Consider the following 14,125-nt stretch of genomic DNA (forward strand, 5'->3'; position numbering starts at 1 on the left):
AGCTGTTCCCGATCCCTTCACACTCCGCCTGCTCACAGCAGGGCTGGCGGGGGCGCCGCAGGGTGGTGGCGGGGTGTTACTGTCCTAAATCCGGACAGCCGGCCCCTCCCGCCACTTCCCTCGGCCTCCGAGCCACAGAAGCCCTGTGTCACCGGTTCTGATTGCACTGTCTGCGCTCCCGATCCCTCCCCTGTGGGCGCTCTGCCCTAAGGCTGCTGCCCATCTCTTCAGCAGATTCGGACAAAAATGGGCGGGCCCTTTCCACACGCACCTGCTCTTTAATCTTTTTTTAAAATTATTAATATATTTCTTTATTGATTTCAGAGAGGAAGGGAGAGGGATAGAGAGCTAGAAACATCGATGAGAGAGAAACACCGATCAGCTGCCTCCTGCACACCCCCCACTGGGGATGTGCCCGCAACCAAGGCACATGCCCTTGACCGGAATCAAACCTGGGACCTCTCAGTCCGCAGACCGACGCTCTATCCACTGAGCCAAACCGGTTTCGGCTTACTTACTTTTTTTGAATGGACAGCACGTGTATGGAAGCTGGAGCTGTGAAACAGGAAGTGCTTCGGATAGTTTAGATGCGAAAGGAGAGCGGCTGGGCGGGGCTGCGCTGGCTCCGGGAAGCCGGAGAGAAGCGCCTGGGAGACAGGCTCAGGGGGCCAGCCCACGGTGAGCTGTCTCTGCCCCGGGTGCCCTGGTTGCAGGTCTCCTGAGCACCTTCGGGTGAAGGAGATGAACGGCTGAGAGGGGAGGAAGGTGTAGTCGGTGGCGGTTGAGCGTTGACCTATGGCCCAGGAGGTCACGGTTCGATTCCCGGTCAGGGCACACGCCCGGGGTGCAGCTCGGTCCCCCGTGTGGGGCCTGCAGGAGGCAGCCGATCTGTGATTCTCTCCCCTCATGGATGTTTTTATCTCTCTCCCCCTTTCCCTTCCTCTCCGAAATCAGTAGAAATGTATTGTAAAAAATGTATATATTGTAAAAGAAAAAGCAAGGCGTGGGCAGGGCCTGATTTGGATTAGTGAAGTGGAAAGGACGGGTGGGACCCGACCCGGACAGCAGAGTCAAGGACACATGGGCTTCCCGCCTCCGGCGGGATGACTACCTCCTCCTGCAACTGCCACGCTGGGAGAGGAGGAAAGGCCACGGTGTGTGTGTGTGTGTGTGTGTGTGTGAGTGTGTGTGTGTCAGCTGACCGCGTTGGGGTGGGTCCGGGAAGCAGCTGGGCTAGATTTTCAGGATCTGAGAGGAGACAGAGCAACCCTCCCAGCAGATCCCTCTCTGCTCCACCAAGCTGCATGTCCCATCTCGCCCCCAATTCCTCTCCGGGGCAGGGCCCCCTGGAGACATTCTTACCGGCACCAGGCACTTCCCTTGACTAAGCCCGAGGGAGTGCCCCTTTCCATGTCAAAGGCCAGGTCATGGGACTGTGGCAGGACAGGCAGAAACTAGAAGCCAAGAGGAAAATGTTACAACAGCCCCCCCCCCCCCCCCCACACACACACAAGGTCAACTACCCACAGGCCACACAGAGCAGCCATATGCCCGCCGTCTGGGATGCAGGCCACACAGAGCAGCCATATGCCCGCCGTCTGGGACGTGGCCTTGGGCCCCTGCTGATCAGCCGTGTAGGGAGGCGTCCGTGAAGAAACCACGAGGCTCCACAAAGCAGGCCGTGAACTCTCCAGAACCATTCCGTACCTCGAGGTAAGACCATGACCGCCTCTTTGCAGATGAGGAACCTGAGATAGAGAGAGGCGGGACTCGCCTAAGGTCCCGTCCTAGCTGAAGAGTGACAGTGTGGGAAGACCGCCCGCAGCCCTGAGCACAGACCCCAGCAGGCACTGGGAATGTCCCCCCTGCTGGCGGGCTCGGAGGCTGGAAGCAATATCTCCGTTCCCATGTGCCTTTTCTGGAGCCCAGGCCTCCTCTCGGGCCTGTGTGCCCCCCACTTCAGCCACCTGGGCCCTGCCCTGAGCGCTTCCTCTCCGGAGGGGCCCAGCGGTGGAAACCGAGGACCAGATAGGGAAGTGACTTGTCCAAGTTCACAAAGCTCGCGAGGGACAGAGTGGAGGCCAGAGCCCATGGCTGCTGACCCCTGCTGAAGAGTCCCTGTTGCTCCTCCCTCCCCTCCCCTTCCTTCCCCTCCCCTCCCCACCCCTCACTTTCCCTCCTCTTCCCACCCTTCCCCTCCCCTCCCCTCCCTTTCTCTTCCCTCCCTTTCCCACCCTTTCCCTCCCCTCTCCATCCCTTTCCTCCCCTCCCCTCCCCTCCCTTCCCCTTCTCTCTCCTTTCCTCCCCTTCCCTCCCCTCTCCTCTCTGGCTCTTCAGGTTGGGCATTTTGGCTCTGAGATTGCTCCTTAAAGCAGGTTCCTTCTCTTGCTGTCCCTGCGCTCCTGGCTCCTTCCGCAGAGATGGCTGGCGATGGCCACAGCGAGGCAGCCGCTCAGTGATTCTCTCTCATCATTGATGTTTCTCTCTCTCCCTCTCTCTTCCTCTCTGAAATCAATAAAATACATTCAAAAAATAAACATCATTATTTATTTTAATAAATAAAATCGTTAAAAAACAGTCAAATGAAATCAGTGACTTTAATATATATATATATATTTCAGAGAGAAAGGGAGAGGGAGAGAGAAACATCAATGATGAAAAGAATCACTGAGCGGCTGCCTCCTGCACATCCCCTACTGGGGATGGAGCCCGAAACCCGGGTATGTGCCCTTGAGCAGAATTGAACCTGGGACCCTTCAGTCTGCAGGCCGACGCTCTATCCACTGAGCAAAACTGGCTAGGGCAGTAAATGACTTTCATAGCATTTGAAATGGGTTTAGTTCCTCAGCTCCAAGGTTTGCATTCACTACAAAATAATATAAAAAAACAAATATCTATCTAAATCACCAACCTTTCTCCCCTGGCCAGTGTGGCTCCGTTGGTTGGGCGCTGGTTGGACTCCCTGTCAGGGCACATGCCTGGCTTGTGGGCTCCTTCCCCCGTTGGGGTGCCCAGGAGGCTCCAGCCTGCCCTTGGTCTGCGGGAGGGGCACACTCTCACGGGAAGGCACATCTGCCGGTGGCATTTCTCTTTTATTTTATTTTTATTGATTTCAGAGAGGAAGGGAGAGGGAGAGAGAGAAACATCAATGATGAGAGAGATCATTGGCTGCCCCCTACACATGCCACGCTGGGCCTGTGCCCTGACTGGGATTGAGCCATGACCTCCCGGTTCATAGGCCGATGCTCAAACCACGGAGCCACGCCAGCCAGGCATATGTACAGTAGTTTTTGATAAAGAGGTGGGCACATCTCTTAACTAGAATGAGCTTCAGCTGCCTCACTTTCAAGTAGGGGTAGTAGTGTTTAGGTCACATGATTGAGAAATGGCCTGGCACCTAGTAACTGCTCCATAAATATGATCTATTAGCCACCCGGAGGGAGAGACATGAGTGAAGGGGTAATTATAGTGGAGGGTGCGATGCTGTGATATCGTGGGTACAGGGTGTATCCGGAGCAGAGAAAACAGAGGTATAAGTCAGACGGGTGGAGAGCAGAACAGGCTCACGGGAGGAGGCTGGACAGGCGAGGTGTTACGGTACAAGCTGGAGCTTGTTTCGCAGGCAGAAGCTGGGCCGGGTGCCTCTGGCAGGGGAACAACAGGTGCATGCGTCTTTAGAGCCAGTGAGAGCGCATACCCGAGCATCCTGCAAGAGTTCACGCATTTCACGTTCTCTCTCCCGTTTGGGGACGAAGAGTTGCTCATACTGGACTTTTTAGCTGTTGGTCTCATGGCCCGTCTCCTGACAACAAATCAATTTGAACCACACTTTGATCATAAAACCACCAGAATGGGCCAGAAGACACAGCAAAGAATTTTGCTTCATGATAATGCAACATCACACACGTCAAAACCAGTTAAAGACCCGGTAAAAGATCTTGCCTGGGAAGTATGAACCCACCTGCTGTATTCACCAGACCTTGCTCCTTCAGATGACCACTTGTTCCGATGGATGGAACATGCACTTTCAGTGCAGCACTTCAAAACGTACGAAGAAATGGAAAACTGGGTCTCTGAATGATCTGCCTCAAAAACAAGAAAAGTTCTATTGGGACGGTATCCGCAAATTACCTGAAAGGTGGGGGAAATGTGCAGCTAGCGATGGACATTACTTTGAGCAAACCACTTTTTGATGTTTCTCTTGAAATTACCGTGTTTTCTCTGACTACAAAACCCGCATTAGGAACCGGTAAAGGTCTACCCGCTTTTGTAACTGGTCCCAACACCTTTGGGGAGGAGGCTGTGGCTAGACCAGCGACGTAAGCTTCTCGCTGGGCTGAAGGGCCGCCCCGCAGCAGCCTCTCCAGTTACTAACACAGTTTAGCAGTAACAACAAGGGCGTGTGTGCGGCTAAGCTCTTCCCCCAGGATGACGCCACCGGGCCACCCTCTGACGTCATCGCTGGGTCCACAGAAAGTCCCGGTTTCACCGTGGCGACCACATAGACGTGCTTTCGCTCACGCACCGTCACACACGGACACAGAGGCGGTTCGGAAAGCTCCTCCCGCGCGATAGTGCTTGCTCTTTGCCAACCATATTCGCAGGGTCGGGAGGGAGGGACTGTGAGGCTCGCGCCGGGACATGTTAAGACGGCGCCCCCCTCCGCGGAGAATGGTCGTGCCCAGGCCCCGCCCCCGCCTGTCAGTTCAGGGCGGGGCCGTGGCCGGTGGGCGGGGCCGGACTGTGCTAAGTGAGGGGGGGAGCGTGTGCAGCGGGCCGGCCGCCCTGGGGTCTTTGCCTCCAGATTGAACTTTTTGGACGTTAATTAAAACGCCGGGCGTGCAGGTGCGGGGGGTGCAGGTGTCACCCCTCCACGGCTGCGGGGAGGACGCGCGGGGCCCGCCCCGTGGCCTCTCCACCCGGTGGCCGCACCCGTTCCGCGCCGGTGGATGGGTGGCCCAGTTTCAGGGTTGGGAATCGTGTCATTTGTAGGGATCGCCGAAGTGTGGGGGCCCCATGGCCCCGCAGGGAGGAGCCCCCCGGCTGGTGCTGCTGTTCAGCGGGAAGAGGAAATCCGGGAAGGACTTCGTGACCGAGGCGCTGCAGAGCAGGTGGGGATGGGGAGGGGGACCCCGCCACGTGACACGGGGTGTGCTGGGTGGGCGTGAGCTTTGGCGTCAGGGTCCTGGGGTACAGGTGGGAGGAAGTGGGGGGATTGTCACCAGCACATGAACGGCAGTCTGCACACATCCACCCACCTGGAAGAAACAGGCGACCACCTCTCCCAAGACTAGGTGGCAGGTCTCCCTCGTCAAGAAGCTGTAATAAGTTACCACTAAGGCACTTTTTAAAATACATATATATATATTATTGATTTTAGAGAGGAAAGGAGGGGGGGGAGAGAGAGAGAGAGAGAGACATCAATGATGAGAATCATTGATCAGCTGCCTCCTCACACCCCCTACTGGGGATGGAGCCTGCAACCCAGGCATGTGCCTTGGCTGGAATCGAACCTGGGACCTTTCAGTCCACAGGCTGATGTTCTATCCACTGAGCCAAACCAGCTAGGGCACTAAGGCACTTTTTACACTCCATACCCAGCCCAGCGACAGGGCTGGGAGCTCACCTTGCAGGCATGGAAACTGAGTTGCAGGGAAAGGACTGTGTCTGGCTCCAAAGGCATAAAAATCCTGGCTCAGCACACCATCTACCAGTTGGGGTTTAATTGAGCCTTTGTTATGAGCCAGGCTGTGTGTTTATGGTAATATATGATCCCATTTAATCCTCCACACCTCTTCGTTAGGGTACTGTGTAGTATTATTAGTGTCTCCATTTCACAGATGCAGAAACCGAGTCTCTGAAAAGAAAAACAAACAAACACAAAAAACCAGAAAGAACAAAACCCAGACTTGCCAGGTCACAAAGTCATAGTCAGATCTGGGACTGAAATCAAACTTCAACTCGCTCCAAGGAATGGGTTCCTCCTGCTTCACCTCACTGTCTCCCCAATAGTAGCTTTCTCTCCGGCCGAGATGTTCTGTGTGGGAGCGTTTTTGTTGGGGCGGCAGGGGCTGGGCCGGGGTGGGGGGCAGGGCAGGCTCCTCTTTGACCACTGTGGGCTGAGGGGTACCTAGAGTTGCTTTGGGGCACAGCAGGGGTTGGTTCTAAACGTTTGTGGGGGAGCCCAGGGTAGAGATCACTACCTGCTTTCCCCCCATCAAGTCTCTGCCACCTTTTCCCAAGTTGCATTTCTCCGTCGCCGCAGACACAGAGTCAGACAGTGAGTGGTGAGAAGCACAGGCTCTGGGGTCAGGCTGCTGAGATGCAAACCCTGACCCGCCACCTCTGAGTTCTCGCTCTTGTATACGTTTCATATCCGTCCTGCGCCTCCGTGTCGTTATTTGGGGGATTGGGGTGGTCACAGGGTGGTTGTAAGGGTTCAAGGAAATAATGCCGGTGAAGGCCTTGGAAGGCCAGTTCTGACGCCTCGTCAAGGCGCAGGAACGAGTGCTGGCTCTTAGTGTTCTCGGACCAACATTGGCTTCATGACTTGCGATGCTGTGTTGGGCGAGTCGGTTCTTCTCACTCAGCCTTCGTTTTCTCATCCGAAGCTCGGAAATAAGGGCGCCTATGTCACGATGCCGGTGTTCAAGAGAATCAGTGTGCCAAAACCGGTGTGGCTCAGTGGATAGAGCGTCGGCCTGAGGACTGAAAGGTCCCGGGTTCGATTCCGGTCAAGAGCATGTACCTGAGTAGCATGATTCTCTCTCATCGATGCTTCTACCTTTCTATCCCTCTCCCTTCCTCTCTGTAAAACATCAATAAAATATATTAAAAGAGAGAGAGAGAGAATCTGTGAGCATACAGTTCAGTACAGTCAGTGGCTGGCTGGGTACACTGGATTGAATGAATGAATTACGGGTGTTGAGGCTGCGATACCCCGGCTGGGAGGCGGGCCCAGGGGTCCAGCAGGAAAGCATCTACCCAGAATACCACGCTGTCACCATAGTTTTACCTGTTTTACCTGGGACTCTCTGGGCCTGGAATACCCAGCGAACTGGGCCTGGGTCTCTGTCCCACAGACTCGGAGCAGATGTCTGCGCTGTCCTGCGGCTCTCCGGCCCTCTCAAGGAGCAGTTTGCCCAGGTAGGAGGCGGCGCTCGGTGACACGGGACCTTTGGGGGCGGGAAGGAGCCAGCGCCTGGCACGGTGGCTGTGGCTGTCGTCTGAGGCACCAGGAGGATCCCTGTGACCGCTGCTGGCGGTGTGTGTGTGTGTGTGTGTGTGTGTGTGTGTGTGGCCAGCTCTCCGTTTCCTGTGAGCGGACCTTTTTGGGGCATTTTCAACCTGCACTTCTTTCCCGTTGGCCTCTCGCACGTCAGGCCCCTCCCCAGGGCAGGTTCAGGAAAGTCCCTCCAGCCCTGCCAGGCCTGGCAGGTTTGGCTCTATGGATAGAGCGTCAGCCTGCGGGCTGAAGGGTCCCAGGTTCGATTCCGGTCAAGGGCACATGCCCGGGTTGTGGGCTCAATCCCCAGGGTGGGGCATGCAAGAGGCAGCCAATTGATAATTCTCTCACATCATTGGTGTTTCTCTCTCTCTCCCTCTCGCTTCCTCTCTGAAATCAATAAAAAAGGAAAAAGGAAAAAGGGCGTGCAGGAAAGGCTGGAGTGCGGAGGTGGGTTAGTGAGCGCCCGCACACACACTCTCCCTCAGGCCAGCATCTCGGCCTCAGCTGGTGCCACACCCGGGGGTGCTCCCCTCACACATCCAGTTGTGTGGATTGCCAGGCTGTATTATTAAGTGAAACAAACAGGATTTGGAACCGAGTACAGAGGATGCTGTATAATATCAGGGGAAGATTGTAAATACATCTGCTCCCATTGCCAGCCATGCAGCCAATATCTATGGGCGCCTGCATTGTGTTAACCCAGTGGTCGGGAAACTGTGGCTCGAGAGCCACGTGCGGCTCTTTGGCCCCTTGCGTGTGGCTCTTCCACAAAACACCACGTGCGGGCGCGCACGTTCGGTGCGATTGAACCTTCGTGGCCCACGCACAGAAGTCGGTTCTCACAAGGAATTTCAGTCGTTGTCCTGTCCATATGTGGCTCTGTTGACCGATGAGTTTGCCGACCACTGTGCTAAGCACCGTTCAGATGAGCTGAAAGCTGAGACGGACAGCTTTCAACTCATTGATCAGCTGCCTCCTGCACACCCCCTACCGGGGCTGGAGACGGTGCCATGGGGGCCGTCAGGGCGGGCGCTGTGGGCTGGGCACCGTGGCCGGAGGGGGAGTTTTCACTGTACGTGCGCCTCTATCTTTTGACTTTTGAACCAGGTGGGGGATTTTATAAAGATGAACAGGATTGTGCCCGGCCGGCGTGGCCTCCGTCCGTGGTTGGGATTCTCCGTTTCCAGAGCCTGCTCCCTTGCAGGCCTCTGTCCTGGTGGAAACCCTGCTGGGCCCTGCCTCGTCCTGGGGGAGGTGGGCGGGAGAAGGGAGGGCGAGGCCGGGCGTGGACATCGGACATCAGGTCTCGTGTGCTTTGGGCAGGAGCACGGCCTGAACTTCCAGAGGCTCCTGGACGCCAGCGCCTACAAGGAGTCCTACCGGCGGGACATGATCCTCTGGGGCGAGGCGCGGCGCCAGGCGGACCCCGGCTTCTTCTGCAGGAAGGTGGTGGAGGGCGTGGCCCAGCCGGTCTGGGTAAGGGTGCCGCGGGCAGCACGGAGGAAACTCCGTTCCCCCAGTCCTCCCGATCCCCGATGAGACTCAGACGTGTCCTCTTCTCCCTCCTCGCTGCCACCTCCCGTGGCCCAGGCCTCCCCAGCCTCCCCTGGACAGCCTCGTGCCCCGCACTGGTGGGGGCAGGGACTTGTTACGAGTGTCTCTTTCTGGCCCAGTTTGCTCATCTGTAAAGTGAGTGTGTTGAACTAGCCGCAGTGGTCGGCAAACTGCGGCTCCTGAGCCGCCGTTTGCTGCTCTGTTGACTAATGAGTTTGCCGACCACTGCCTTAGGGGAAAACACTTAAAAACCATTTTCACAGCCCTAGCCAATTTGGCTCGGTGGATAGAGCATCCGCCTGCGACTGAGGGTCCCAGGTTTGATTCTGGCCAAGGGCGCAGGCCCAGGTTGTGGGCTCGATCCCCAGTGGGGGGCGTGGGACACAGCCGATCAATGATTCTCTCATCGTTGATGTTTCTATCTCTCTCTACCTCTTCCTTTCTGAAATCAATAAGGAAACATATATATAATAATGTACTAATGTCTTTAACCTGAAGTCAAAACTTCTGGGTAAGGATAATGCCTTACGCAGTGGTTGGCAAACTCATTAGTCAACAGAGCAGCAAACCTCTGCCTGAGAGCCGCAGTTTGCCGACCACTGAACTAGTTGAACTGATTGCAAAGCCCGAGGCTTCTTGCTTAGCACAGCGATGACCAGCACGATCCCCGAACACACGTGTAACAATGACAGAGCGTGGGCAGCGTGGGCTGCAGGCTGCAGCAGTCAGGGAGGGCTGCCTGGAGGAGGCGGCGGCGATGTCTGTCCCAGCTGGTTGGGTGATAAGGGGAATGGGGGTACACTGGTCTGGGCTCTTTCGTGTCTCCCCCCTCCCCCCACTTCATTGCGCTCCTGCTTATCCAAAGGAGGGCTGGGCCTGCCCCTCTCCCTCCCCTCCCCGCAGCACCCTTTCCGCTGCTCCCTGCACCGCGTCCTGCTGGTCACCTGTCTGTCCCCTGCAGCTGGTGAGTGACACGCGGCGGGTGTCCGACGTCCAGTGGTTCCGGGAGGCCTACGGGGCAGTGACGCAGACCGTCCGCGTGGTGGCCTCGGAGCAGGCCCGGCAGCAGCGGGGCTGGGCGTTCACGCCAGGTGAGCCGCTCGCAGCCTCTGCCCCAGGGCTCGGCGCACAGCTCCCCACCCACCTGCAGACCGGGCGCACAGCCCCCGACCACCCATCTGCAGACCGGGTGCACAGCCCCCCACCCACCTGCAGACCGGGTGCACAGCCCCCCACCCACCTGCAGACCGGTGCACAGCCCCCGACCACCATCTGCAGACCTGGGTGCACAGCCCCCCACCCACCTGCAGACCGGGTGCACAGCCCCCCACCCACCTGCAGACCGGGCGCACAGCCCCCGACCACCCATCTGCAGACCGGGTGCACAGCCCCCCACCCACCTGCAGACCGGGTGCACAGCCCCCCACCCACCTGCAGACTGGTGCACAGCCCCCGACCACCCACCTGCAGACTGGGTGCACAGCCCACCACCCACCTGCAGACCGGGTGCACAGCCCCCGACCACCCACCTGCAGACCTGGTGCACAGCCCACCACCCACCTGCAGACCTGGGTGCACAGCCCCCCACCCACCTGCAGACCGGTGCACAGCCCCCGACCACCCACCTGCAGACCGGGTGCACAGCCCCCCACCCACCTGCAGACCGGGTGCACAGCCCCCCACCCACCTGCAGACCGGGTGCACAGCCCCCGACCACCCACCTGCAGACTGGGTGCACAGCCCCCCACCCACCTGCAGACCGGGTGCACAGCCCCCCACCCACCTGCAGACCTGGTGCACAGCCCACCACCCACCTGCAGACTGGGTGCACAGCCCCCCACCCACCTGCAGACCTGGTGCACAGCCCCCCACCCACCTGCAGACCTGGTGCACAGCCCACCACCCACCTGCAGACCGGGTGCACAGCCCCCCACCCACCTGCAGACCGGGTGCACAGCCCCCCACCCACCTGCAGACCGGGCCCCTTCTCCCATGTGCTCGGCCGCCTGCTCTCCTCCTGGAAGGGGTGGGAGAGTGAGTGAGGGCTTAGGAGAGGGAATCCGAGACTCAGGAGCGTCCCAGGCTAGAAAGTGGGGTGTATTGGGGGCAGGTGTGGGGGGAGGGAGGGGAGCAGAGGTTCCCTGTGATGTTGGCAGGTGCCCGCACCTGGACCGTCCTTTCTTTCTTTCTTCTTCTTCTTCTTCTTCTTCTGGACCGTCCTTTCTTTCTTTCTTTCTTTCTTTCTTTCTTTCTTTCTTTCTTTCTTTCTTTCTTTCTTTCTTTCTTTCTTTCTTCTTCTTCTTCTTCTTCTTCTTCTTATTATTCTTATTATTATTTTTAATATATATTTTATTGATTTTTCACAGAGAGGAAGGGAGAGGAGTAGAGAGCCAGAAAAATAGATGAGAGAGAAACATTGATTAGTTGCCTCCTGCACACCCCCTCCTAGGGATGTGCCTGCAGCCAGGGCACATGCCCTTGACCGGAATCGAACCCGAGACCCTTCAGTCCGCAGGCCGACGCTCTATCCACTGAGCCAAACTGGTTAGGGCGGGCTGTCCTCTCTAGGCCAGTGGGCTCCTGGAGGAGGGACGAGGGCCCACCCCCAACTCAGGCCTGTTTGATGGGCAGAGTGGGGGGCGGGAGCAAGAGGAAGCTGTGCGTGGGAGGCAGCCTCAGTGGTGCGAGCTGAGCGAGGACCTGCTCTGTGCAATGCGGAGGCGCAGGCCGGGCCCCCCTGCCCTCGCTCACTGGGACTCGGGGAAGTTCAGATCCAGTGGGTACAGCCCCTCCCGATGGCCGTGCATCTCTCTGGCACCCACCACGGGCCAGCCTGTGCTAAACACTGCTCCTCGCTCGTAAACCGGCCAGGGGATGCCCATAGCACCCTTCTCCCCTCCAACGAGGGTGGCACACAGCGACTCAGGGACAGACAGCAGGCAGCAATGAGGTCACACTGAGTGACAACCCCTTCGGGGCGGTCTGTGGTTCAGAGGGCCCAGTTCGCCCTCCGTAGGAAGCCGCAAGGGAAGAATTTAGTCCGCGGCGCCCTCCGAGGGCTCAGGGGGCCCTGGGCTCCTGAACCTGCTCTCGGGGCCTTCCGGGGGTCGGGGAGTACCCTCCGTGGGGTGGGGGTGGGGAGGAGCTTGGCTCTGGAGTGGAAGGGGAGAGGCCGGGCGTAGGTGCTCTGCCGAGGCCAGCAGGCCTCCACGCTAAGGTGACCAGACGTCCCGCTTTTGGCGGTGGACGTCTGGTCACCTTATTCCACGCCCGTGCTGGTCTGGGAGGAGCAGGCCTGACCGTTGACCCCGCCGTGCCTCCTCCGCAGGAGTGGACGACGGGGAGTCCGAGTGTGGCCTGGACGCCTTTGGGGCCTTCGACTGGGTCATCGAGAACGACGGAGATGGGCAGCGCCTGGAGGAGCAGCTGGAGCCCCTGCTGGAATTCGCCCGCTCCAGGCTTTAGCTGTTCTGGGCGCGCAGGAGCCCCGGCGGGAGGGGGAGGGGGCTGACCGGCCGGCGGGGTGGCTGATGCTGGCCGAGCGGGGAGCACCCCGGGGATCTGGGCCCAGCACGTGTCAGACCAGACAAGGAGCCTCCAGGAACTATAACTTCTGGAATACATGGTTACTGACTTCAGAGAGGAACGGGGAAGGAGAGAGAGAGAGAGAAACATCAGTGATGAGAATCATCGATCGGCTGCCTCCTGCATGCCCCCTACTGGGGATGGAGCCCACAACCCAGGCACGTGTCCATACCGGAATCGAACCTGGGACCTTTCAGGCCGAAGGCTGACGCTCTGTCCACGGAGCCACACCGGTGGGGCCAGGACCTCATTTCGTTACGGACTGGGCTGCCCTGCCTCTCAGGAGGAGACTTAAAGGGCAAAGGGCGGTGCTGGAGGCAGGGACATCCCGTCTCCGTGGGCGCCTGGCCGGGCAGTCTGGTGGTCTCGCTCCCCCATCAGGATGCGTCCGGCCCTTGTTCTGGGCAGGAGTGCGGCCACGAATAAACCTCTCGGGGCACGTGCTGTGCGCTGGACGAGCCTCCCCTCCCAGGCGCCGGCCCAGCCTGTGGCTCCCGGGGCTCGGCTGGTCCCGGTGGCGGAGGGTTCGAGCTCTGCCTTGCTCCTGGCTGGAACCCGTCCTCAGAGGCTGGCCTGGGCCTGGGCCGGGCAGGCGGGAGGGCTGTTCGTGCCACAGACGGCGTCGGGGTCGTGGGGTCTCCTCCCCTGGGATGGCCCCAAAGAAGCTCCCGCAGCAGGCACCCCGAGGGTGTCCCCGAGGGGCCCCGAGAGCCAGGCCCCTGTGAGCCCCTGGGCTCTGTTCGGCGGGGGCCGGGACGCCCCGGTGTGTCGACGCCTCGCACGGTGTGTAGGCGCCGTTCCGATGGCTCGAAGCCAGCCCGTGACGGCAGGGAGAGCCTCTGCAGCTCAGAGAAGGGAGCCGGCCTGCCTGGGTCTGAGGGCAGCGGGTGTCTGTGCTCAGCCCACGCGGCTGCCGCCCGACCCCGGGCAGGGCATGGCCCCTTCCCAGAGGGCCCGGAAGTCTCCTTCCAAATCTGGGGGACGAAAGAGCCAGGAGAAGCAGACATAGAAAAGCTTTCCCCCTGCAGGGGCCCGGCATGGGAAAGACACATTTTTCTCTGGGCCTGTGCGCAATAAAACGTAGCTCCCTTTCTCTAAGCGTGGCTTGGTTTTTCTCCGGTCTTCTGTAACAATATGATACCTCAATGTCTCCACCTTGAAATTTTGTATTTTAACTTCTCTCCAGACAGTTGATGTGCCTTCAAATTATATCTATATCTATATCTATATCTATATCTATATCTATATCTATATCTATATATCTATATATCTATATCTATATCTATATCTATATCTATATCTATATCTACAATATATCTATATCTATATCTATATCTATATCATCTATATCTATATCTATAACTATATATCTATACCTATACCTATACCTATCTATATATCTATATCTATATCTACTCCTACCCTACACCTATACCTATATCTTTCTATATATCTATACGTGTATATATCTACATATATGTGTATATATCTATACATCTATATATCTATATCTCTATCTATCTATCTATATATATATATATATTTTTTTAAAAGGGCGTGTGGGTGATGCATTGCTGAGCTGGGCATGAGTGAATGACAGGCTGTTACCTCTGCAGTGACTTGGCCGGCATGGGGTCTGTGACCTGGTTTCACTGTCTGACAGTGTTTAATGCTGCAGAGTCTCAGGTCACCTTGACTTTTGTTCCTTTATTTTTTTTTATTATTATTTTTTTTCCCTCCCACCCTCCTCTCGACTTT

The 14,125-nt window shown here is 57.6% G+C and overlaps 1 protein-coding gene across 2 annotated transcripts; it reads left to right on the plus strand.

Annotated features, from left to right (window-relative positions):
* Positions 1–4,757: 4,757 nt before the first annotated feature.
* PMVK (phosphomevalonate kinase) lies at positions 4,758–12,442 on the plus strand. Of its 2 annotated transcripts, XM_036442449.2 has the most exons (5): positions 4,758–5,111; positions 7,083–7,146; positions 8,552–8,704; positions 9,744–9,873; positions 12,111–12,442. In XM_036442449.2, the coding sequence occupies exons 1-5, from the start codon at positions 5,017–5,019 to the stop codon at positions 12,245–12,247; spliced, it is 579 nt and encodes a 192-aa protein (XP_036298342.1). In that variant the 5' UTR covers positions 4,758–5,016; the 3' UTR covers positions 12,248–12,442. The 2 variants fall into 2 exon arrangements, with proteins under 2 accessions (XP_036298342.1, XP_036298343.1); XM_036442450.1 differs by lacking the exon at positions 4,758–5,111 and having other exon boundaries at positions 7,094–7,146; positions 8,671–8,704.
* Positions 12,443–14,125: the final 1,683 nt, after the last annotated feature.

The sequence above is a fragment of the Pipistrellus kuhlii genome, unplaced genomic scaffold (genome assembly GCF_014108245.1).
Source record: "Pipistrellus kuhlii isolate mPipKuh1 unplaced genomic scaffold, mPipKuh1.p scaffold_m20_p_18, whole genome shotgun sequence".
Classification (NCBI taxonomy): domain Eukaryota; kingdom Metazoa; phylum Chordata; class Mammalia; order Chiroptera; family Vespertilionidae; genus Pipistrellus; species Pipistrellus kuhlii.